Raw genomic sequence first — 26,478 nt, 5'->3', positions numbered from 1 at the left:
CTTCATTTTGAAGAGTTGCATGTCATTAATGTAAATTGTTCATTTTCCTGTTTTTGCAGCAGACTATTACCTGTAATACGTAATTTTGTTCAAGCTTATAGATAACATTCATTCAATCATTCATTTTCTACTGCTTATCCTCACGAGGGTTGCTGGAGCCTAACCCAGCTGTCTTCGGGCGAGAGACGGGGTACACCCTGGACTGCTGGCCGTGCAGCCCTATAGATCACATCATTGGTTGAAAAACAAACAATGCAGGTGCATGTGATGTGTTTTATTAAAAAGTGTGCACTGAATCAAGCATCCACATTGTAAACAATCATTCTTATCTGGAATGTTTAAGAACATGTGTAAAAAATATACTAGGCAAGGTAAGAAAATGAAAGCAAGCAAGATTTGTAAGTCATGCAACCTTTGATTAAACAAACTAAAACCAGAAAGGATCAATCCGATAGATAAAGCAGAATATTCTAATGTGTGGCTCCAGATATGGGCCTTAGGGTGTTTCATCCCCTCTGAGATGTCGGATGAAGTGTTTCACACACCACAATAAATCAATACTGCAGTAGCCTCCCACTTTAACACCAGCAAAGGATCGTGACAAAAAAAATAGTTGACACTTTTTTTCACTTGAAACTCCAGCAATGAATCAAAACAATATAAGTCGATAATACAACACAAAGAAATGTTAATATGTTTGAACAAGAATATTGCAAATGCTATGTTTTGGTCGCGCTACGTTCCTGCACTGACCTATGCTTATGAGCTTTGGGAGGAACGAGATGACGTGCCTCGGGGCATCGGGTCAGGATGCCTCCCGGACACCTCCTTGGGGAGGTGTTCAGTGTACGTCCGACCAGTAGGAGGCCTCAGGGAAGACCCAGGACACGTTGGAGAGACCATGTCCACCTGGATGTCAGTTGTTGGCCGTGTTTTTTTCACCCCTGGTGGCCACGTGTGTGAATGCATCCTAATGCATGAAATTTATTGAACTGTGGATCCCCCGCTATTCTAGGGGCTGTGTTCACAGACGAGCAAAAACCAAGACGTGAGTAATCATGACACGCGTAACATGACATGACACTCTAATGAAGCCAGGGCTACGTCCATGGTGATATGACATCAAATGCTTCAGGAAGTGTTGAAACTGTTTGACAACCCGTACACGACACAAACCAACAGGAGCTTATCAACCCACATGCCTCCCTTACTCACGGTGCAACCAAACTATACATGCGGAGTATGTGTGTATCAAAATAAACTCTTATAATAGTAAATTTATGAACGGATTTTCAAAAACCTAACTAAACTAAAACAAAAAAAACTATACTGCTGATCAAATTCAGCAAAAAAAGGCAAGATGAAAATATTGTTGTGTGACGAGAATATGCAATTTTAGGATTAGAACTCAAAATCAGTGCAGATCAGGTGTGTTTTTAAGTTAGCCTCACACAATACATGCAAAATAATATTTTGTATACTTATGTATAACCCTCAAGGTATGCTGGGTAACTCCCTGTTGTGGAAGTGTGCACATGGGCTTCCCAGCATGCCTAGAGGGTTGTAAATAAGTTTTAAATAGCATTATTTAGCATGTGTATTAGTGTGTAAGATGTCCGATCCCGATATCAGCCGATATCGATATGTGTAACACAACATATCTCCGGGTGTTGGAATGAACACACGTGCTGTATACAGCATTTTTTTTAAATATCGCTTTTTATGATCAGGAAAAAATATGATAGCGATATCAACCGGTATCACATTTTTATGCCGATATCAGGCCGATATCGGTCATCCCTAGTTTACATCCATACCCGTATGGTGCAGTTACATTGTGTGTTCCACATGTGTTTTTTTTGGTTGCACTGTGAGTGAGGTTGATAAGCTCCTGTGTGTTTGTAATGTGTGAGTAAGGGTGTAAAAAAATCTCTCCATGTAAGAAACACTTCCTGCTTCCTCCAACAAATTGAAATTGACCTCAGACCACCTTCTGCGCATCTCAACCTTTAGGAGCTTTTTACAATTTAAAAAATGTTTTCATCAAAAATTCTGATTGCTGAAACACTGAGTATATTTTGAATGGTGATCGGGTCCCCATACCCTTAGTCACAGTTAGTAAAACTTTTATTCTCCAACAATACCATACAGGCGGGTTTTTGCATTGGCTGGACAGGAAAAAGTGAGGCCACTTTGAGATGGCAAAACAAAATCAAATCTCTTTCACTCCAAAGTATATCTAGAAACACCAAGCGAATGGACACTACAAGAAAATTCAAACTATTCAGAAGTCATTTGAAATGAAATTCAGTGTCTCTTATTGATACCGTATGTACAGTGGTCACATACTTACACCGGAAAAACATACACATTCTAATTGAAGTCATCACACAATGAAACATTGAATATAAATAGACATACACATTTACAAAAGCCAGAGTTGTCAAAAGTGCTGCAGACGGTGTAGAAAATAGGCGGAGATAGAGGATCACGCTGCAATCCGGGACGTCACTCTGCAAAAGTATGTACATACAGTTGCTGGAGGTATTTGGTTCTCACTCCTCAGACCAGAACTCCATAAAGCTGGCCTCTTAAGTGGAGGGCACCATGTCCTTGATGACGGGTTCTCTGTTTAAGTAGGTGGCCCAGTAAACCAGGTTGAAGGAGCCAAAGAGGACAGGAAACAAAATCCTTGACATCCTGTCAATTTTGCTAACGCTATTGAATGTTTTCTTGCTCTCCTGGGCTTTGCCGTCTGCTTTGGCCTTGTTGGGTTCCGAAGAGCCTCCTTTGGCGATGGTCGGGAGCGTGCCGGAGTCCTTGGTGATGTTTGGCGCGTAATTGGCCACTGCTACAGCGTAGGCGTTGTTCTTCTTGATGACGGACGCCCGCTCCTTTTTCTGTTGAGACATCCAAAGAAATGACTCAACTGTACAATAGACAACGGAACACAACACGGAATGTTGTCGATACAGAATGTTCCTTTACAGAAGTGATTCCCAAATTTGTCCCATTTTTGTCCCATTTGACCATGTACACTCTACGTCTACACATGAACCACACAGGAACTCTCCCAATGCTAACATTCTTATAATGTCCACTACATTGGGAAATACTTTTTATCATTACCACACCAATGAAAAAGTACCCACAAAGTAATCTTGTGGGTCAATGAATACTGTGAATAGAATTAGTCAACGCAGTATATAAATATTATAAATCCCTCCCAAAACAGCACATTGTACATGTCATCCTTTCTCAGGACGGAACCTGTCACAAGCTGTTTTCCTCCTCATCACCTTGTCAGTCACCACGCTCTTTCCATCCCAGGCCCAGCCTCGCTTGGTGAAGTAATTGACGGTGGCAAACTCAATCAAAGCGGAGAAGACAAAAGCGTAGCAGACAGCAATGAACCAGTCCATGGCGGTGGCGTATGCCACCTTGGGGAGAGAGTTGCGAGCGCTTATACTCAGTGTTGTCATCGTCAGCACTGTGGTGACACCTGGAAGCACAAAGACATTTATGGATGATGACCAGAGGCCTCACAGCTAGGAGACCCGAGTTCGATTCCACCCTCGGACATCTCTGTGTGGAGTATGCATGTTCTCCCCGTGCATGCGTGGCTTTTCTCCGGGTACTCCCGGTACTCTCTCGCCCGAAGACAGCTGGGATAGGCTCCAGCATACCCCCCCCCAACCCTTGTGAGGATAAGCGTTGGAAAATGAATGAATGAATGATTTAGAAGAATTCGAATGAAGAGTCAGGCACCCCGCCCCTCATGGAGTTACTTTTCCAGCACGAGCCTGAATGAATATTCAGTGGTTTTGCTGAGAGGACAGTAATACCGACTTCTTTCTGTGTTTTCTTCCTGGAGCTCACCAGTCTTAGGTCATTCTTATTATTTCCACTTGAATTACAAGTTCAGCAACACAGAAAACGGAGTCAAAGACTTCCATTTGTCATCAGTTTCCAGTATTTTATTCAAGCCCTTGCCGAGAATTGTGATTTGCGGTGTTGAAATGAGGCGTTTTGAAGAGTGAGATGGCTTTATGTTTGGCGTTGTGGAGTTATATGGGATTGTACTGAAATGTTAAGATGAATATGAACCACCGATGTGCACACTTACCGAACACAGTCCTTGCTGGTACTGATTCTCTATTCAGCCAGAAAGACACTTGGGAGAGAATGACAGTCATGATGCACGGGAGGTACGTCTGGATGACAAAATAGCCAATCTTCCTCTTCAGATGGAAATGAGCTGTCATCACGGTGTATTCACCTGAGTAGAAGCAAAGGTCAGTTCAAAGGATCAGAACCGCTGCTGCTGATTTGGAGCAGACGTACAAACAACATCTACAATACCACCAACGGATGAGGAGTCAATAAAATGAAGGTACTGGACATCAAATTGAACTAATATACTGGTAATACTGGTGTATTTCATTCATCCTTTTCATATATATTCGTACTTATTTGGTTCTGTGAGTTAATTTAGCGTCTTGGTTCTCCTTTGAAAGTGATTTCTATTCTTATATGAACGGCGGAGAGCTCGATCTTCCATGTACAGAGATGACATCAGTTGAAGAGGATATTCCTAATCAAAGGGCACGCAGCAATAAAAAAGCTGTCTCAAGTGTAGCGTAAACAATGCAAAGCTGTGGTGGGTCCAGATGTCTGCAGCTTGTCAGCTGGGAGTTGAAGTGGGGACAGCTGGACACACAGGATGAAGACACAAATTCCCATGAGGCCTTGCACACACCTTTTGTCATAACTCATTCAATGCCAGCCATTTTGCAAAACACAAACACACTTTACTTCCATTTTAGATTTTGACTGATCTTTCAAGGTACACACACAATAAAAACGGGACCATTATCCTCACTAGGGTGGTGGGGGTATGCTGGAGCCTATCCCAGCTGACTTTGGCCGGGATAAAAATGTCTTAACGGACTCTAATGGCAGGTTAAGTTGTATAAATCACGTTAATACGGATGCCGGGCTGCACGGCGGGTAAGTGGTTAGCGTGCAGACCTCACATCTATGAGACCCGAGTTCAGTTCCACCCTCGGCCATTTCTGTGTGGAGTTTGCATGTTCTCCCCGTGCATGCGTGGGTTTTCTCCGGGTACTCCGGTTTCCTCCCACATTCCAAAAACATGCTAGGTTAATTGGCCACTCCAAATTGTCCATAGGTATGAATGTGAGTGTGAATGGTTGTTTGTCTGTATGTGCCTTGTGATTGGCTGGCCACCAGTCCAGGGTGGACCCCGCCTCTCGCCCCAAGACAGTTGGGATAGGCTCCAGCACCCCTGCGACCCTGGTGAGGATAAGCGTTAGAAAATGAATGAACGATACGGACGCCACCAAAAACGCCAGGGTCTCTGTTCCACTTTGACTCCTTTTAATATGACGTGAAACATGCAAGTTCATGAAAACGCACACGGGAAGCAAAGCAATAGGATGTCTCAGGAGTGCCAGTGCTGCAGTGTAAGGCAGGCGTTTAAATGCTTCACAAAGAGAAGCCAAGATTAGACATGAGAAGAAGATGTGTTACCCATGGCAACAGAACAGAGAAACATAGCTCATTTGCAGCAATTCCGAAATGGAGGCCTAGTTACATGCTGCTTCTTGGCAAGAGGAAAGTCCTTCGTCTTCTTCTTAGAGGTGGGAAGGGGTGTGTGTGTGTGTGTGTGTGTGTGTGTGTGTGTGTGTGACAATTCCAAGGGCTAATCCCCAAGGATTTTTTTTATATATCGCCTGCAAACTCATTTGCTGTCAGTCGCTTTACACACACCCGAGCTGTGGAATTTAGTGGAATAGAGTACACTTGCAGTATCCCATGGAGTGGTATATCTTCTGTAATTTAATTTGCATGCCAGCGTCTATGCCTGTGTGGTGGAATGGGGGGGGGGGCATGCGTGTGGAAGGAATCAAAGGGTGTGCTGGATTTTCTCAGGAGAAGCCTGTGATCGCTCGTTGAGGGGGAAGACAATAATTAGAGCATTCCATAGACGTTGGAAACGGGGTCTCATGTTCACGTTGATGGGAAAGCTCTCTGATACCACACATGAAGAAATGGACGTGTGTACCAAAGGCCGCACAGTCTTTCAGGAGAGACCCAAACTTGTACATTTCGCTGTTTATCACCTTCTAAATATCCTATTTTCTGACTTGACTTTGTATGTTATACCAATTTGCTTAAAGATGCAGCCTGCCTTGAGGGTGCTAACCTTCGACAAAATTGAATGCATGAGCCTCATCGTAGCGCTCGTTCCTGATTGCGAAAACCGCTGCTCACCACAAAGTAGTTGCACATAAACACACGAGTACAACTCTGGTAACAGTTCCTTCTTGGCGTAGGTCTACAGTAAAAAACAAATCATGTCAGCTCAAATCTATCAGTCCTGGGTTGGCTTCTCTTCAAGCGTTCCAGTAAATCATGACACTGCAGCAGCGAGGCAGAACACACAACATCACAACCGAGCAAGACCGTGAAACTTCCACAAGTCCCATCCTTGTATTATTTACGGCATGAAATGTCACATCCTCTGTTAACTGCACCAAACAGCACAGATTCAACAACATTATTCATTCAGCTCACTTCTGATGTGTGTTTTGTATGTAAGGCACGCGGCTACACCCGAGTGTCCAACGCGCATTTTAAAGTAACAAGTAGGACACCACTGTATGGAGAAATAGTAGGACTCTTGTAAGCGTGTGATGCTACGTTCACATGCTTGTGCAAGATGTCCGTCCCAGTGAAGCCCGAGAGCACATTCGCTCGTGCCAAATGACCTAGTTTGCAAGTACGCTACATCAAACACTGACACACCACTAATGAATGATTCATTTAGAGTCAGCCAATCAGATAATGTCGAGCGACTAGTTAAACCAAAGAAACAGTCACTGGCAGGCATTTTGCCTGCTATGAAGGCATCATACACCACTTAACCTTGATAGGAGCATTTAGTGCATGAAAGGATATTCTTACTGAATGAATTTGACATAGGGAATCCCTGGATAGGGGAAGGCAGTCACTGGGGAATGACGTTGTACTGGTAACTGACACGCTAGAGCAACGGTGGTTCAGGATTTGGTGGGAAATGATTTGAAAAGAAAACAAAAAAACAATAGTAGAGGCTACATAATTTGGGGGAAATGTTGTGGCCGTGGTCAGGATGTATAGGAAGTAGGGTCGTCAGAGTGATGACCCCATCAAGTGAGTGTGGCGTGATCGTACGAGGCTTGTGCAGCTCACTTCAATTGCAAGATGGCCGTGCTGCCTTGCTCTTTTTCATTTGCATTCATTCATTCATTCATTCATTTCCTACCGCTTTTTCCTCACGAGGGTCGCGGGGGTGCTGGAGCCTATCCCAACTGTCTTCGGGCGGGAGGCGGAGTACACCCTGGACTGGTGGCACATATAGACAAACAACCATTCACACTCACATTCATACCTATGGACAATTTGGAGTGGCCAATTAACCTAGCATGTTTTTGGAATGTGGGAGGAAACCGGAGTACCCGGAGAAAAGCCACGCATGCACGGGGAGAACATGCAAACTCCACACAGAGATGGCCGAGGGTGGGATTGAACTCGGGTCTCCTAGCTGTGAGGCCTGAGCGCTAACCACTCGACTGCCGTATTGTCTATATGTGCCCTGTGATTGGCTGGCCACCAGTCCAAGGTGGACCCCGCCTCTCGCCTCAAGACAGCTGGGATAGGCTCTAGCACCCCCACAACCCTCATGAGGATAAGCGGGAGAAAATGAATGAATGAACGAATGAACGAATGAACGAATGAACGAATGAACGAATGAACGAATGAACGAATGAACGAATGAACGAATGAACGAATGAATGAATGAATGAACGAACGAATGAATGAACGAATGAATGAATGAACGAACGAACGAATGAACGAATGAATGAATAAATGAATAAATGAATAAATGAATAAATGAATAAATGAATAAATGAATAAATGAATAAATGAATAAATGAATAAATGAATAAATGAATGAATGAGTGAATGCATGAATGAACGAACGAACGAACGAATGAATGAATAAATGAATAAATGAATAAATGAATAAATGAATGAATGAATGAATGAATGAATGAATGAATGAATGAATGAATGAATGAATGAATGAAAGAATGAACAAATGAATGAATGAACAAATAAATGAATAAATGAATAAATGAATAAATGAATAAATGAATAAATGAATAAATGAATAAATGAATAAATGAATAAATGAATAAATGAATAAATGAATAAATGAATAAATGAATAAATGAATAAATGAATGAACGAACGAACGAACGAACGAATGAACGAATGAACAAATGAATAAATGAATAAATGAATAAATGAATGAATGAATGAATGAATGAATTAATGAATTAATGAATTAATGAATGAACTAACGAATGAATTAATGAATGAATATAGTCACATAGTACAATTGGACTGCATCAGGTCATGTAACAAAACTTTTCAGCGCTCTCAGCAACTTTGCTATTAAATGAGCAATGTTCTGGGTTCATGTCCTGCTGGTTGTTGAAAGAACACTAAAAAAATAAGTCATTTAAAAAATGCTATTTGACATGAAAGAAATTGCAGATACAGCGGCGGCACAACCACCACCACAGCTTAAAAAAATCCTCAGGGAAAGCCCGAGTGCAGAAGTCAAATAAATTGAAACCGTGACCCCCCCCCCCCCGAGGGGCAAACCCACCAGGGTACACGTTTTTGTGAGGTTTGATGAGGTTCTGCACGCCAGGAATGAAGCCAGGAAATGAGCTTCCTGTCACTTGCAGTTCAATTAAAGCTCCAGTTTACTTGCAAACCCAATGGGCTGCCACTCCAATTGCTGATATAGCCTTGACAATCGTGGGCACCGGCATTGGACACTAAAATCATCGACGTGCGCAGCAGCCTCCTATTTGGGCATCCCCTGTCTGTCGCAACAGGAAGATGCACTTCCTTTGTCTTTGATTGTGGTTTCACATCAGCACCACTCATCACATTGGAGTCCCTTCGCCCCCATGAACACACACATAAAGGTCTGCCCATCCTTCTCCACGGGGAGCTTTCAGAAAATAGAAAGGCTTGTCTCAGCAGCATCCTGCTGTTGAGTCTCTGGTCCAGGCAAGGTAGTCAAGAGTACACCATTCTATTCTCTGGTGTGTAACAATATAACACATTTCTGATGATTTCAAGCCATACATATTTCAGTGGGCAACAAAACGACCACATAGATCTTCTCACAGCAAGCTGTATTCCAATTATAGCTTAAAATGCTCTGTTTGGATTACACTGGTGGAAAAGGAAAATTCTAGTCGTGACATTTTTTTGGTTTAGGTCACTAACACAAAAAAAAAGATTGGCTACGGCTTCCAAATACAGTATTGGCTCAAAATAGTTCTATCTGGAAACAGCCTGCACATTCAAATACATTCATTGACACTGGAGTCATCCAGAGTTTTCACATGTTTTCTTTTTATTTGCAGAGACACTGATGCTAAGAGTCCACTGGGCGGTTCGTGCCAATGCAATTTGCTGTGGCGCCTAGTGTGGCCAATAAGGTGACTAGTGGCGTGCAGTGGCTCAAACTGCCTCCAAACTGGTTTGTGGTGGTCTGTAACGGTGGAAAAAAATTTTCAAAATGTTTAAAATCTTCATGGAAATCTTCATGGAACCAAATGGCCCAAACAATCCACCTATTGGAATCCACGGGAACGTAATGGCGCGAGCCAAGTTGCGCCAATGATGCTAAGAGTCCACTGGGCTGGCACCAGTTGGAGCCAGTTTGTGCCAAAAATGATATGATCGGCGTGTAGTGGCTCGCTCTGCTGGTGAATAATTTCAACATGGCAACATGCCGAGCGAACATTAATTCAGCGCACAGCGATCATATAACCTTTGGCGGGAACTGGCACCAACTGGCGCCGGCCCAGTGGACTCTTAGCATGACAGTTAAAGTGTGTAGAAAGAAGACGGACAGAGAAAAAGGTTATCAACACGAGGATGGAGGTGACTTCCTCTCCTTGGCAGTAACTTACCTGTACTGGATTTAATTGTTTCCTGTCCAACTGTTTGGCCCAGTAAGTCATACTGGTTCAAGCGGGAGCTTTCTCCTTCCACTACCACAGAATCAGAGGCATTGCGTGTCCAAGCATAAGTCACTTCCGAGATTGTGTAGGCATCTTTAAAAGACATAAAAATAAACCACAGAGGTTGAGTCTGGGGCAGCGACTACTATTTGATCATATTCTATGACTAAAATCATCATAAAAACTTAAAAACTCAAATCTTAGCAATGGCAAAACCTCCAACTAAACACGACATCAAGAAATTCAATGAACATTTTTTATGATTACATTTATGAAATTGCATAATTGTGACACATACAGTAGATCCCTGCAATTTGTGTGGGATATGTTTTTAGACTCCACAAGTAACTGAGACGCCCATAAAGATTTTGGACACTATAATAACTGGGTTCATTCACTACAGCAGTGCATGGAATATTTATATTCCTATGATTCAAATCCATCGATCTGCATTTGGCAAGTTTTGCATTCCGTTTTGGAAGGGTAGGAGCCAGCATTGTGTTAAAAATAGACCTTTTCATGGGCGTATCAATTACTCGCAGATCCGCTGGTAGGCTTAAAACGTAACCCCCGCGAAAAGCAACGACCAACCGTCAAAGAAATGTGCCTTTCATGCAAGAACTGAGGGAATCAACAGAAATTTTTAACAGAAATATTTGTCTTTGTTTTAATGTTCTCCAATTCCAGAATGAGCCTCCTACCACAAAACCCATCCCAAGCATTTCAGTCTTTCTTAGCTAAACTGCTAATTTGCTAGAAAGCCAGTGTGGAGGGTGAAAAAAGAAAAGAAAATAACAGTCAGCACAATTATCATTAGAGTTACTCACAGCTGCCAAATTTAAGTGGACAGGAGTGAAAGTCCATGGGGAAATCCTCCAAATGCATCGGGCACTCTGCGTGCACGGTTAACCTGCGGTCGATTTCAGAAAATTAGCAATGCAATGCCTAAAATACAACAAAGATCTTTTTCAAAAATAAACACACACACACAAAAATCTAACTCACAAGCCTCATGCACTATTCAAGACACTTGCCATCTGTAATGCCTGGAGACAGAAATCATTCATCTTCGCGATACACAGCAAAGCAAAAATAAACACAGTGTTGCAGAGACCAGTAAAAACAAACATGTTGTCATTTATAAGGAAGCGTGCATCGTTATTTCATGTGGTTAAATATTTGGTCAAATGGAAACAATCTCCTTTTGTATGCTAAGCTGTTCCTGTGTCTTCCTGCTTAGCAACTAAATGCGTCCCGCAAAGAAATGATGGCTTTGGGAGTTATTGATTATCCCATCTAACTGTCGGGGTGAGCACAAATCTTCCCCAAAATGACATTGAATCTACATCAGAGAAATAAATTACCTCATGGTGTACAGCAGCGTCCCGTCATCTTTGATCCTCAGCAATTTATTAGGCATCGTCATGTTATGAGCCACCGACTTTTTCCCATTATGGAAGAAGGTATCCGGGGTCCAGATTTTACTCGCCATCAGGTTGTTAAGAGGCAAAATATTCATTGGTCCATGAAATTTTAATCTCTCATCCTTCCAGCTTTGCCTGAAGAAAACATCTATGGTATACTCCTAAGGGAAGGAGGAGACGGATTAGCAGAAATATACAAGTCATCAGTCAACATGTTGCTGTGGAAGTGGAAGAAAACGACTCCCATTCCTGGTTGATAAATGGAATCAAACACAGTGCAACTGCTGTGCCTTATCACCTGCTCCTTCCAACCTGAGCTCCGGGTGACTTTATCTATTTGTTAACGCTCATTTGAGAGCGTGCTCTCCTTGTTCCTCACGGCTCCCTGCACGGGTGTTTTTCCTAAGACGAGACAACCCCTTGACCCGTAATCCCGATCCCGTGTTGTCAAAAAAAAAAGCACACACAACAATGCAGAAAGCCCTGCACGAGGAAACATGCGCTTATGTGTGTGCTTGCCTGATTCACACCAAGTGAGAAGAAAAGATGAATCCCTTTTTGTTCTGCTTGAAAAGCCTTCAACATGAGGATGATATCTTTCTGTGATATCTGTGATATTTCTCTACAAAGGATCAATGTATTCATGCAGGGGTGGAGATCCTACTCCCAAACCTACCAACACCACAAATAGATTGCATTCCTGTGCCAGGCAAATAAACAGAAACATAAAAACACAAAACACAAAAAATAGTCACGTTTCATTAACAATAACCACAAGATTAGGTTCTTTACAGAAGACCCTCAGGAAAACAACTCAAGGAGAGACCGGTCTTCACCCAGATGTGGGACACGGGGGCCTCACTTTGAAGCACCTTGTGGGATCTCACCCCCCTTGACGCACTACATGCGGAGTAACCGTGAGGTGGCGGTCGAGGGCGGGTGCCTGGTTGGTTCTTCCTCAGGATTGAAACATGATTGGTCAGCCAATCGGTTGAAGTGGTTAGCAAGCGGATAACATTTATATATACATTGGAGAGGCTAAGTAGATAGCTCAGTAGCATGCTATCTGCTATACTAACAGCGGCGGCTGTAGACTTGACACAATGTGGTGTAAACAAGTAATCATACGAGTGTAAAGGGGTTATTTCATGTCTGCAGGGTCTAAATGGTTAAAGAAAACGTATTCAGGTCATAAACAGGTTTTCTGTGCTGTGACTATAAATATATTATGTTTATTAATATGCCATCGTACTTTATAGAAATTCACCTTTCACAGTCAGGTCACAAGGGGCAGCTGTAAAGTGGAACCTTGGTTGCCTTTGTGTTTTGTTGTGAGTTATTTATTGAATTCAATAGTTTTCTCACCATCTTCATCAAATTGCTGGCTCTTGCAACTTTTTTTGGCTGCATGGTGGCTTATTTTGCAGCCGTGATTTGCAGTGTAACTGTGTTAGTTAGCAAAGAACTACAGTCAACCAGTGATGACATCATAGACAAGCGACCGAGCTGACTTCCGGTTGCTGTTACCAAGATATTCGCCATATTGTACACTAACACTATCCAAATTACTTATCTGAAAAGCATGCTAACCATGGTGTACGCTAACCAATGTGTACTCTAACCAAGGTTCCGCTGGATTGCTTTTTTTTAGAAGTACTGTATTTTCCGGACTATAAGTCACACTTTTTTTCATAGGTTGGCTGTGCCTGCGACTTATACTCCAGAGCGACTTATAAATGAAAAAACTGTTTATGTTCCATAAACACTGGACACCTTTTGTGTTCATGTTTATTTTTTGTGTAGCTGAATAAGCATTGTGTTAGCATATCTTACACCTATTCAGCCTGTTCTCTTTTCTTTTATTGTTAGAACTTGCCTTCCAAGATGATGTAATGTCTGTTTTGGTCAAGTAGCAAAAAATGCGACTTATACTCCAGTACGACTTATGTATGTTTTTTTCTACCTAATTATGCATTTTTGGCCTTGTGCGACTTATACTCTGGAGCGACTTATAGTCACCTTTTTACACATTACTTTTATATTGGAGCTATTATTTAAATGAAAAAAATATCAATTATAACTAATAACTGCCCCTGTCAACTGTGTGTCTGTCCATCTGGTACATTGCAGGACAGGATGAAAAAAGGACATGGGGAAAAATCTGGCCTAAATTCAGCAGACAGATTCCCTTCAGGCCAGTCAGATGTTGGTTCTAGTCAGAATTGTAGTTTTTTTTGTATTAAAGAGGCTTTTACTTTTTGTCTTTTAGAAATGACAAATTCTTTGCGTGTGTGTGTGTGTGTGTGTGTGTGAGACATGCACACAGGCTATTTGCATGTGCAAGCGAGTGAGTTCTAATTTACATATCATTCAGAGAGGAGAGAAATGAACAGCCGCACTGTAGCCATTAAATCTGTGGCTCAATCACTTGGAAAATGGGTCTTCACAAAGGGAGGGACATTTATGATATGATGTGGGGGTGGGGGGGCGATGGGGGTTCATGTCTCAGAATGATAAGAAGGGAAAGCCCAGGATAAACAAAAGACTGACGTGAATACAATGAATTATCGCATGAATAGCTGTCGCGCTTCAGAAAGCAACACCCGTCCCAGTTCTGCGGCGTACGCAGTGTGAGCCCCCCCGAAATGATGATGCAAGTCTTCTTAGACATACACTCAGATATACAAGACCGTCCTCTGGAGTTTTTGCAAAGATTATTCATGAAACACAGTGCTGAAAAATATGATATGTTCTCTCACCATGTCTGTGTCTGAAACTGGTCCAAAGCTGGTGACGTAGATGTTTGTCTTCACCTCGGTTACCCTGTCTGGAAGGCACACGGCAGTTAGACTTTCAGTAGAGCACCAGATGACCGCAGATGCAGAAAAGCAAAGACAGATTGTCTTTTGGCAAGTCTGAACTGGCTTGCCACGGGTTTGGACTTCCATTTAATTGGTCCATAAAAATAAGGATTATGTTTTGCCATTTTTCTGCAGCACCGTGCATATCAGGAAAACATATGATTCTCCTTGTTAACCCAAATAAGTCTTTGAAAAAATTGCAGGTGAAGCATAATAGACGGCATGATATGACGACACACCACAAGTGTAGACTTCAAACTACCTTTAAAACCTGCTGACTTATAAGACCCCGCCCATTGCCGGAAGACAGCTGGGATAGGCTCCAGCACAGCGAGGCATACAGCGAGGATAAGCTGTAGAAAATGAATGAATGAATAATGGCGAGGGATCACCACGAATATGAAATTAACACAAATTGGATGTCAGTCAGTATAAGAGAACGAGATTCCACTCCACTACAGTGGAGATTGAGCTTGAGATCGACATAACTGAAATTGATATTGAAACTAGTCATTGCTTGTACGTTTACTTCTGACTTTTGCTGCAGAGCATACATTTTTTTAATAAAATGTTTCTGTTTTGTTGTAAATAGCCCATTTTGATACAATTTGTGTTAATAAAAAAGTGAAAATGACAGGTGTGCATTTATTTTGCACTGAACAGGAAATGGACTGATAATGATGAACAATACAACACATGCCCATATACAGTAAACACCGTATTTTCTGGACTATAAGTCGCTCCAGAGTATAAGTCGCACAAGGCCAAAAATGCATCATGAGGTAGAAAAAAACATACATAAGTCGCACTGGAGTATAAGTCGCATTTTTTGCGGGTAATTTATTTTCCAAACTACTTGACCAAAACAGACATTAGGTCCTCTTGGAAGGCAAGTTCAAACAATAATAAAAGAATAGAGAACAGGCTGAATAGGTGTACGATATGCTAACACAATGCTTATTCAGCTACACAAAAAATAAACATAAACATCAAAGGTGTCCAGTGTTTATGTAAGATAAACCCTTTTTTCATGTATAAGTCGCTCTGGAGTATAAGTCGCAGAAACAGCCAACCTATGAAAAAAAAACGCGACTTATAGTCCAGAAAATACGGTAAATGCATTGTTCTGCAGGTTCAGGTGCAGCTGTATACCCCCCCCCCCCATCCTGCTAATATCTTTGTTGCTGATGTTGCCGATTTGTTTGGCACAGATTCATGTAAACTACGTACAAACCTTTATTTGACCTGAGTACAACTGCACAAGCAGGTCAGATTTAGTGACACGCAACCATGATTTTAAGCGTATGAAATTTGTCCTAAATGTTCACATCGATGTGACACATAGGACGAGCAAATCCTCATATGCTTCGTATTCATGTGATAATGTGCTACTGCATCAGCGCTGCTACGTCAGGTCCATTTGCTTCCTCTACACTCTGTCTCTTTCAATAATTACTGAAGCTCGATCTCTCATGCTCGGTCAATTTAAAAAGCTTTCCCTTTTACTCAAACACTCTGCACTACACAGCAAACTCTATCTGGTACAATCGAAAGAGATCATTATTCCAAAGTAAAGTGCTCTCATGCATTGCAAGGATAGCCGCCAGGAAGACATATTATGGATTTGCTTTCTTATTCATAAGCCAGGAAAATCAAAAGAAAATAGACGCTTGCAGGTTTCTCTATTATGTTGAAATAATGCAAGGTACATTTATTTATATAGACCTCTGTGTATAAATCAAGCCCAATCAAAAGATATGATGATTTGTGGAAGGAACACGAGGGACCTCCATTAGATGGATTCACTTTGGTGAGGGTGAGGCACACAAGAAACACGGCATCAAAAGCATGCATTCTACTAATTGAGTGGAACGGCTTGCATTTCATTGAAGAGGATGGTGATTTACTTTGAAGCTAATTAGGGAAGCTGCTTTGTCTCAGTTGTCATTTGTTGCAGCTCAGCAACACCCGAAAACTCAAAATATGATGGCCAGCGACAAAAACCGCAATCAGTCGTTTGCGATAAATTGAAAGAAGTCTCTTACAGCGCTGTGGAGGAATTTTGGCCCACACGTCTTTGCAAAATTGTTGCAATTCAGCCACATTGGAGGGTTTTTTCCAGCATGAGGCGCTTCTTTGAGGTCATGTCACAGCATCTCAGTAGGATTCAGGTCAGGACTCTGGACTGATCTGCATAACCCGAGTTCAGGATTTTTTGGTAAACAGCAGAAATCATGGTTCAATTAATCACACCAAGTCCTGAAGCAGCAAAACAGCCGCAGACCATCACACTACCGCGATACATGAAGGTGGTGTGCGTGTTGATTTCATTGGCAACAATGAACCTTAAATATTCATTCATCACATATCTGCATGGAAAACTGTAATTGTATCCAGGATCTTCCAGTTCATGTATGCTCTAACTGTGAAGGAATCAAGTCAGGGTCCATAAATATTTGTCTCACTGTCCCATTGAGGGACAGAGTACTAGAGCATAAACAAATACCTGCAGAAAACCAGATCCATCATATAGCAACACTTGTCATAACAAACCAACAGTGCTCTCTTGCAGTATCAAAGCACGGCCCCCCTGGAGTGAAATGTTTTCAAATTGAAATTATCCAGAGTGCATTTAATGCCCGAGGAAGACAGGAGCCGTTATTTTTAGGAACACAAGGACAATACCTACATTCATTTATTCAGCAAGAAACAACAAGAAACATTTTCCCATTAAATCCCCGTCCCTCGGATGGGTACAGATGGGTGCTATAGCTATAGCTATAGCTATAGCTATAGCTATCACATCCACATTTGCTATTATGGTTTTCATCTAGATATATCTGCAGAAAACAACACTGCACAATTTCCACATGGCTTATTTCGACTGATATTTAGCTTATTTGCTAACAATTAGCATGTTAGCACCCAGCAAGATAGCACTCTATACTACAAAACAGCCGAATGCTTGCCAAAATGGAATTAGCCTTGCATTATTGTGAAGCCACCTACTTTGCGAGGTTACATAACATGAGCATCTACAGTAAAGCATAACCATGGTGTCAAAACCGTGAAGACTGAAGACTATAGCACAGCTGAAGGATGACACCAAGTTGAGCAACGCCGGTGTCTTACTGGAAGCTTCCTGTAATAGGTGGGCGTGGCAAATCAGAGAAAGGCAGCACTTAAAAAGCCATTAAGGATGTCTATGCTGATAGATAAGCAACGTTACAGACAGCCTCAGCAAGTACAGATTGTACTTGTACTACAGATTGTACCTTCAGCAGTTCCTCTCAGCCCACTTCATATCAATTACAGTGGCTGGAACCTGCTGGCACGTCGCAGAGGAGCTTGCTGTTGCCTATACATGAAATTAGGAAGGCTCCGATGGATCGGCCACCAATCCGTCAAAAAAAAACATATAATCGGGCATATGTCGATAAATTCCTTTCAACGCAGATCACAAAAGCCAATCATCTGTGGCTAGCACGATTGCAGCCTGCAGCCATACCTTCGTGCGGTGTCTTGTCATGTGGAAATGAACTGCCAACACATGCCAAGAAAACTATCTTCAGGGGTTAAGACGTGAAAAAGCTTTGAAGAACAAACACTTAACGGAGTCTGATGAGTTTTGGAGGCTCACGTTGTGTCACCACTGCTCTCTCTCTCCATGACCCGGAAGTCCTGCCAAGGCTCCAATGGACTCTGATATGTTTTTGTCTCCATTTTTTGGTTTCTTTTTTCACATAGCCAGTAGCCTGAGTCTCATGAAAAATAATCACGCCCCCCCCCCCCCCTCCATTAATCATTGGGCCCCCCCTGGCAATCAAGGGACCTTGGAATTGTCCTGACGGCACCCATGGCCAATAGCACTCGTAAATACATTTCCAGATGTATAATTAATCCAGGGCTGCACGGCGATCGAGTGGTTAGCGAGTGGACCTCACAGCTTAGGAGACCAGGGTTCAATGCCACCCATCCATCTCTGTGTGGAGTTTGCATGTTCTCCCCGTGCATGCGTGGGTTTTCTCCGGGTACTCCGGTTTCCTCCCACATTCCAAAAACATGCTAGGTTAATTGGCCACTCCAAATTGTCCATAGGTATGAATGTGAGTGTGAATGGTTGTTTGTCTATATGTGCCCTGGGATTGGCTGGCCACCAGTCCAGGGTGGACCCCGCCTCTCCTCCAAGACAGCTGGGATAGGCTCCAGCACCCCCGCGACCCTGGTGAGGATAAGCGTTAGAAAATGAATGAATGAATAATGAATCCATGTGATGGGTATCGGCCCATTTCAGTCGTGGATGATGGTACCGGAATTGGCAGCATAAAGCCCCGATCACAGCACCTCTACAAGTGAAGATTGTGATAATGGTTTAGTCCAAAGTGAAAGGCTGTTTAAATCAATAACGGTCTCTGCTACTGAGGAGTATTTCCCAGCCTGATGTGTTTATGTTGTATTTGTTGCGATGAGTGCTGCTAGACCCACAATAAGAACATTTCATTCTCTCCCTTGAAACCTCCCGCTTGCCTCAAGGGGAAACGTGGGTTCATCTTTTAAACCTCTGCCCTAGATTTCGCTCTTCTACCTTTATTATTTAGTCAAAGCTTCAAAGCTGTGGAATGATTTGACTAATACATGTGGCTTCGTGCTCCATGACACAATGGAGCTGAATGACCAAACAACAGCTTGTGTTTAGATTTTAGATCACAGCCCTGTGGCTGATTCATTGGGATTCGTTGGGAATATGGATGTTTGGATGAAAAAAAAAAAACAGAGTGGTGACAACACAGTCAGACTTTCGAATGAGTACATGTGTAAAGAAATAATAAGTCATGATGGAGAGAATAAATCATAGATTGACTGAATAAATGATTGATGTGAAGAACCACGGCAATGCAGACAAGCTCTTTTTAATCTATTACATGCCATAAACCAAAGTCTGGTGGAGCGTTAACATGCTTTTTCCCCACAGATGAGACATAGGTTCCTAATGTGTTTACAATGTGGAAAATTCCATCTGATGTCACTTTTGTGCACTGCGACATGAAAAGGCTTTACCATAGTAAAGGGCGAAATATTATTAATGTTGTACAAATGCAGGCACTTGGGGCTGTAAAAGCACTTGGAATAGAACCGTATGACTTTGTTGTATCACCAACTAGTAAATAGCTAGTAAATACCCAATTGGTAGAAACTGCATGTGAAATCTGCTCAAATGTAAAAGGAATGTTGAAATATCCTAGAAATCAATTAAGCATTGAACCAGCAACCATCAGGTCTGTAATCCAAGCCATGTCACCATGCGTAGAATGTTACAGGTAATGTTAAATGTAAAATGAATTTCCATCAATAGGGGGCAACATTGAAAGTGTCCATTCATTTTCAATGAGGAAAATGTCAAATTATGGAAAATTTGGGAATTTTTATGAAAAGTCCTGATAGATAGCCTCCATGTCCTGAAAGAGTGGACTAAAAACTGTATAATTTTAAATCTTGGAAAGCAAAAATGCAGACCAAATGTTGAAATGTGTAACTAAATTGAGTGGTTACAGCAGGGTTGAGGATTGAACTAGCAACCGTGTGCCAAAAAAGGAAACTGTATATTACATTGTCAACAATGAAGTACGTATACATAGCTAACATATCAACCTCATTGGCACTGATTGAAATTATGCTGGAAATCACATCGAACGTGTGCAGCCGCAGTATTTATGGATCTGACGAAAGCCTTTGATACAATTAATCACGACCTAATCCTAATCCTAATAACTAAATTACAAAGGTATGGAATCAGAGGAATAGTTTTGAATTGTGTCAAAAGCTACTTAGCTGACAGGAAGCAATATGCAAAGTTAGGAGACTGTATTCGACAAGTTTAAATATTACATATGGAGTACCCCAGGGGTCAATACTGGGACCAAAACTGTTCAATCTGTAAACTTACAAAAGACTTATTATTTGTGGGTGATACCACCTTTTGTTCCGGAGGAAGCCCAGAAGAGATGATAAAAAGGTCACAGATGAAACAGTCATATTAAAAAAGATGGTTTGATAGGAATAGATTATACCTGAGCCAAGTACAAAAATAATGCTGTTCGGTACGTACAAGCTAACGTACAAGCTAATACAAAGTTTGAATGAAAATGCATTTCCGGGGATCATAATAGATGAAAAAAATGAGCTGGAAATCTCAGTATTGAACAAAATAAAATGTGTTAATAGTTAAATAATAGTTAAATAGTTAATTTTCAAACAGCTAAAATAATGCATAAAACCTCTTAAACAGCCTCTTTTTTAATATAAAGTAACTATGCTAACGGCATGTATGGCTTTCGGAGCAGCAGTACATGACTGCTGCCAGGCCATATAGAAGGTCTGCTCCCCATATGGCAGCTTCTGGGCTGATGGCCCCAGGAATTTGAATTTCAAATGGCACCAAATCCTGAGGGAGGAGCTCAGCTTTGGGGTGATGGGACGGCTGGGAATGAGATGCCAAACAGAGAAGATGACGGGAGAGTATGGGAAGATGTAGCTCTCCTCAATTATCCAAATGCTAAATCTTTTGCTTCCTCTGCAAAGCGGAACGTGAAAAATTGTAACGATGAGGCGAGCATTACGTGATAAGGCGACTTCCTCACCACAGGGAAATATCTTCATGGAATAAATGTTTTCATCATGTTATGATTTATTGAAAACAGTACTAAAAGAATCATTAAACTTTCAACGCATCATTTTACTCAACCTGCTCCTCTAAAAATACATCATGTAATAAAAGTATCAGGGGTATACAAAGTGCGGCCCGGGAGTCAAATTCGGCACACAGCTTGTTTTTCATTTTTCAGGGCATATTGTAACAATGAAAATTATATTATCGATTAGTGGTTAGCGCTTAGGCCTCACAGCTAGGAGACCCGAGTTCAATTCCACCCTCAGCCATCTCTCAGGTACTCCGGTTTCCTCCCACATTCCAAAAACATGCTAGGTTAATTGGCCACTCCAAATTGTCCATAGGTATGAATGTGAGTGTGAATGGTTGTTTGTCTATATGTGCCCTGGGATTGGCTGGCCACCAGTCCAGGGTGGACCCCGCCTCTCACCCGAAGACAGCTGGGATAGGCTCCAGCACCCCCTGCAACCCTCGTGAGGACAAGCGGTAGAAATGAATGAATGAATGATATATTTTGCTTTGTGTAACACAAAGCTAAGACATTTTGTTCAGCGAGCATAGCAGCGAGCATAGCATTTATTGTGTGATTACATTTTTTAAAACAAGCGTTACTTTCCAGGAAATAATCAAATATTGTGTGCATGCGGAATGTTTGTCGGTTTATTCAGGGCGGTGGGAGTTAACGCCAAAGGTTATCTGCGCTACGAATGCGGATGTTAACTGAAGTGTATTCGCTTCAAATGAGCCATCAGCCGTTAACAACACACACACACACACACACACACGCTTTCAAAAGTGGGCATCCACATTGTTTGGCGTTATTAAATGCGGAGTTGAACTGATTTATGAACATGAGCATACAGTATATGCAGATGCAGTGTTTTCTTACCTCCAAGACCAGGACGTAGACGGTTATCATAACCATCCAGCAGACTGTCTAGGATGCGCGTAAACAGGGTGATGTTGGTTTTGAAGGCATCAGATGCGGCATCGGCGTTTACCGTTCTGGTTAACACACACATGATAGCAACGTGATCAGCTGGAAGAACTGCATATTTGCAATGTATTCCAACTCGGTATTTTTGGATTTATGAAACAAAAAGAGGTGGTTTATTATGTGGCATATGTCTACGCATCCACATGGCACAATATTTGCAAAGCATCTCATCTTGGAGTCAGAAATGGAATAATATGTACGTAAATGGAGCTGCAGATTGATGGTAAATGAATTGAGATAAGGTGTTGCATTGAAGCTAAAAATAATCAACAATGTTGTCGGCTTGGGAATAACAGCCTTGGGTCAATGGCATATTTGAATATGAGCAGGGGAAATGAAATGTATAAACAGAATGAATCATCATACACATCTGCTGTAGGTATTTCCTGGCATTGTGTATGGGTCTTTTCCTCATATGATGTCATTGATGTACTTACGCTGTAGTAAAAAATAATAACAGACCAACTTCTGCCTGAAGGAAAATAATGGGGAATCAAGCGGAACACATAGCTGATGTTTCTTGTTATCATGAGAGGCCTAATTTCACCTATATTATGGCATATTTCAAAATTCTTACCAACTTATGCTGAATCTTAAGCGGGAAAAAATTGCCTATTTTCGGAGAGAAAATGATATTTTGAAGCAAAAATCTGCAAATTTGCAGTGCCGTGGATGAAGAATCATGGATGTCCACTATATTCTTCATACATAAATAACACAAACACATACACTTTTTGTGCTTTGTATATGGTGTCAAATGAGTCAAACAACCATGCACAACAACAAAAACCACAATCAGCAAACATAAAGAGAAGCCTCCTCGTGGTCGGGTTGTCTGAATTGTTCATTGCTACTCTGAGCCCACTCTCTGTCTCTGAATAGCCACTCACTGCCCAACACTCGCTGTGTTTTCTGTGTTTTGGCACTCTGGGGGTGGGGCGTTGACTAGACAGCCCCGCAAACCCCGATTCCAATACCGATCATTCATGAGCGTACTCTGCCAATACCGATACTAATTTTTCAATGTATTCATGATGAGTACGATATCTTTACTCCAGCAGCACACATTTTCAACTCTCACAGGAGTATACAACACCCTCTACTGGTAGTAGTAGTAAATGTAGTAACAGACACATACAACAGAGATCACGCTAATACACCACAAAGACGCAGAACACAATACATGTTCATACGCTGTTAAAAAAAAAACATACAAAATGGCCCTTTGATGAGTTCTTCAATAGTGACAGGTTGTCGACAAAAACTTAACTCTTAAGTTAACAATACTACAACACACTACAACACATGTCAACATATTTTCATAGAAATATGAAAATAAAAAAATTGGCTTATGTCACCAAAAGCAATTGAGCACGTGCTGTATGATTTTATATTGACAAAAGATTTTTCAGTAATAAGAACAAAACGGTGGACCGGTACTTGAGGAGTCGGGCCACAAAGACAACAGGCGGGCTCCACTGGAATAAACGCCTTACTCTAAACACCCGTTATTCTAAGCAGTTGAGTGTGCCTTTATGGTTGATTTGAATGTAGAGTTCTTAAATGCAGAATCTAATCTGAATTGTCCATTTCCAACAAGTCAATAACACGTCCCATCTGTTTTATTACCAGCCTGCCTCCAGGTGATGGCCAGACGGCACTACAGAAGGAGTAACGGACTCGTCCTTGCACTACGTGTGCGTCCATAACCCGTGCACCGCCGGTTATGGAGAGAGGAGACACACAAGTAACATGTTTGGAAATAATACAAAGGCTCACCTGGTTCTCCACAGAGCCGTGAGCGCCAGGCAGCAGAGGAGCAGAGGCGCGCTGTTGCGCCACATGGCTGCTTCAGCACCGACACGACCAGGAGGCCCACTGGAAGCACCAGAAGAATCCTTTTCATGTATCGCATGCGGCTCATCCACAAACAATGCAGAAAACAACTAGCCAGAGGAAGGAGGATGAGGAGGATGAGGAGGATGAGGAGGAGGAGGAGGAGGAAGAGGAGGAGGAGATGCTACTGGTAATTACTTGGTTTGTCCGATACTGCACATGTTGGTATCGGTTCGATACCAAGGATGAACAGAACTAATATTACTGATATTAACTGGCTTGAAATTTGTCAAAATCATTGAATGTTTTTTCACATTACACATATTTTGTAAACAGGGGCACCTCGGTTAGCATCCATCCGGTTAGCATGTTTTTTCCTTAATGTCGAAAATTGTGTCCACAATTTTGTTTTGTTTTGTTTCTGTTTTGGCTCAGCTTCTTTATTCAAATTCTGGCACTTGCAACTTAACAGGGCTAAGCTGAGAAACACTATGTCAAAACAGAAACGACTCATGTCAAAACAGGAAGGTGGTGGTGGACGATACATCTCCCAGTCTTCAGTGAAGCCTTAAATGTTTATTGTTATTGTTATATGTCTGTTATTTATTATATATATGTATTCATACGCATTTCAAGTGTCTGCATGTCAAACTATCATCTGTGGTAATATTTTATTGCGGTTGCAGTTAGAGGCAGACTTTCTGGAGCAAATGAATAGATAGATAGACTCCCTTTATTGTCATTGCACAAAAACACAGTAGTGAAATTGCCAACGAAATGTCGCTGCTAACCAAAGTTACGTCTAAAATTGTGCATTATAGGTGACAAAACATATTATTAACATTTACTTTTTCTCCTAAAAATTCACCTTTTTGTATGTATTCATTTATTTATTTATTCTTGTGAATCCATTTTCTGGTAATTGTGTTAATTTATCCCAAAATATATTGACTTTATTCTCATAATATTAGAACATTTTGTGACCCTAAATGCACATGTGTTCTTAAATAATTGTACATTTTCTTTAAAATTTGAACTATATACTTCAAATATGATTTATAAGAAAAAAAATGACTTTTTTTCATAATTTTCGATATTATTATTATTTTTTGGTTTGGTTTTCCCCTTTCATTTTATTTTTAGAATATGAGGGCTGTTAAAAAACCCGCTGTGGGCTGCAAATGGCCCGCATGCCGTACTTTGGACACCCCTGAAGTGAACCATACACCAATATAAGACAATATCATTCAAAGCCTGTGTCCAAGGAACAAAAACACCACCCAGACATACACACCAATAAATATAACCAAACCTGAAAAATATCATATTCATCACGCCTGTATCGATCAGTAATTAAACCACCGTTGGTATCCCCATTACCGATATTTGGATCGACCCGCCCACCCTTAGTAATTAGTATTCCGTGACACGTCCCACGCATACACTCACCGCTGTTGCCAAAAATAATGGCTCATGTCAGTGCAGCCATTTTTCATCATACGATGCTATAATAAACATAAAAAATAATATCATTGAAACAATCTTTTTTTTGGAGGAAAAAAAGAGCGAGATGAAGCTTCCCGGTTCTCCCACGCCGTGACAAGGAATGTGTGGATTTTGTGTCACCGCACACACACACACACACACACACACGCACACACACACTCACCTCAAGTGCACCAAGTCACCACTGAAATCGTCGAAGACGCAGAAAAGAAGACGTGAGAATGAATTGCCAGCTGCGTGCCGATGTGATGGACGTGTGTCATAAGAACAAACACATCCTGGTCCCGCTCACATGGAATGCCATCATGATCAAATTCCCACCACGTCAAAGGGCGAGAAGAAAAGAGGATGATGCTGCTTGCCTTCAAAAGGTCTTGTGCGGCTTCATCTTAGAAGCTCTCCATGTGAGTCGTGATAAGCCAGAAGAAGCACACTGAGGAGCCCTCATCTCCACACAAAAACTATAAAGCCTGCGTGAGGAGGGCAGCACTGGGTCCTAAAGGTAGTCTCTCTACACTGGTGCCCCCCCCCCCCCCCCCCAACCTTCCTTGGAATGTGTGCACGTTCTTCCACGCAGCATTCCATATGGGAGCTTATTGATTATGTTAATGATTGCTGGGAGTGGAAGTGATGTTTGCTCAGGGATTGTGTGGGTTTATGTCTTCTGATTTGTGTGCGTCCACACGGCTGTTGTTTCATTCCTCAGCCTGGTGAGAGGAGCAGGGCTAAAAATCACCTTACAGGAACCCCAAATCAAACGTTACATTCAGTCATTTTCTAGCGCTTATCCTCACCAGGGTCGCAGGGGGTGCTGGAGCCTATCCCAGCTGTCTTGGGTCCACCCTGGACTGGTGGCCAGCCAATCCCAGGGCACATATAGACAAACAACCATTCACACTCACATTCATACCTATGGACAATTTGGAGTGGCCAATTAACCTAGCATGTCTTTGGAATGTGGGAGGAAACCGGAGTACCCGGAGAAAAGCCACACCCGGTGAATGGTTGTTTGTCTATATGTGCCCTGGGATTGGCTGGCCACCAGTCCAGGCAGCTGGGATAGGCT

At 41.9% G+C, this 26,478-nt stretch overlaps 1 protein-coding gene across 3 annotated transcripts; it reads right to left on the bottom strand.

The window, feature by feature from the left end:
- Window positions 1-245: 245 nt before the first annotated feature.
- Window positions 246-25,868, bottom strand: gabra2b (gamma-aminobutyric acid type A receptor subunit alpha2b). 3 transcript variants are annotated; one of them, XM_058063377.2, is made up of 10 exons: window positions 25,576-25,868; window positions 23,850-23,948; window positions 21,963-22,078; window positions 14,305-14,372; window positions 11,486-11,706; window positions 10,949-11,031; window positions 10,071-10,214; window positions 4,127-4,279; window positions 3,300-3,502; window positions 246-2,900 (listed from the first exon to the last, which is right to left on the bottom strand). In XM_058063377.2, the coding sequence occupies exons 2-10, from the start codon at window positions 23,912-23,914 to the stop codon at window positions 2,592-2,594; spliced, it is 1,362 nt and encodes a 453-aa protein (XP_057919360.1). In that variant the 5' UTR covers window positions 23,915-23,948; window positions 25,576-25,868; the 3' UTR covers window positions 246-2,591. The 3 variants fall into 3 exon arrangements, with proteins under 3 accessions (XP_057919360.1, XP_078644432.1, XP_057919362.2); XM_078788306.1 differs by lacking the exon at window positions 25,576-25,868 and adding an exon at window positions 25,356-25,454; XM_058063379.2 differs by lacking the exons at window positions 14,305-14,372; window positions 23,850-23,948; window positions 25,576-25,868.
- Window positions 25,869-26,478: the final 610 nt, after the last annotated feature.

This window comes from Doryrhamphus excisus, linkage group LG22 (genome assembly GCF_037039965.1).
Source record: "Doryrhamphus excisus strain RoL-2023G ecotype Guam linkage group LG22, RoL_Dexc_Guam_v1.1, whole genome shotgun sequence".
Taxonomy (NCBI): domain Eukaryota; kingdom Metazoa; phylum Chordata; class Actinopteri; order Syngnathiformes; family Syngnathidae; genus Doryrhamphus; species Doryrhamphus excisus.
The sequence above is the reverse complement of the archived record's forward strand: the minus strand, read 5'-3'. Positions and strand labels throughout refer to the sequence as shown.

Bases quoted from the DNA above. Each gene is read 5' to 3' on its own strand.
- gabra2b (XM_078788306.1), bottom strand. From the start codon at position 25,405: ATGATGAAAAATGGCTGCACTGACATGAGCCATTATTTTTGGCAACAG. The intron at 10,215-10,948 runs GTGAGTAACTCT...TGTCTTTTAAAG, and splicing joins TCCACTTAAATTTGGCAGCT to ATGCCTACACAATCTCGGAA. The intron at 2,901-3,299 runs GTGATGAGGAGG...ATGTCTCAACAG, and splicing joins AGAGCGTGGTGACTGACAAG to AAAAAGGAGCGGGCGTCCGT.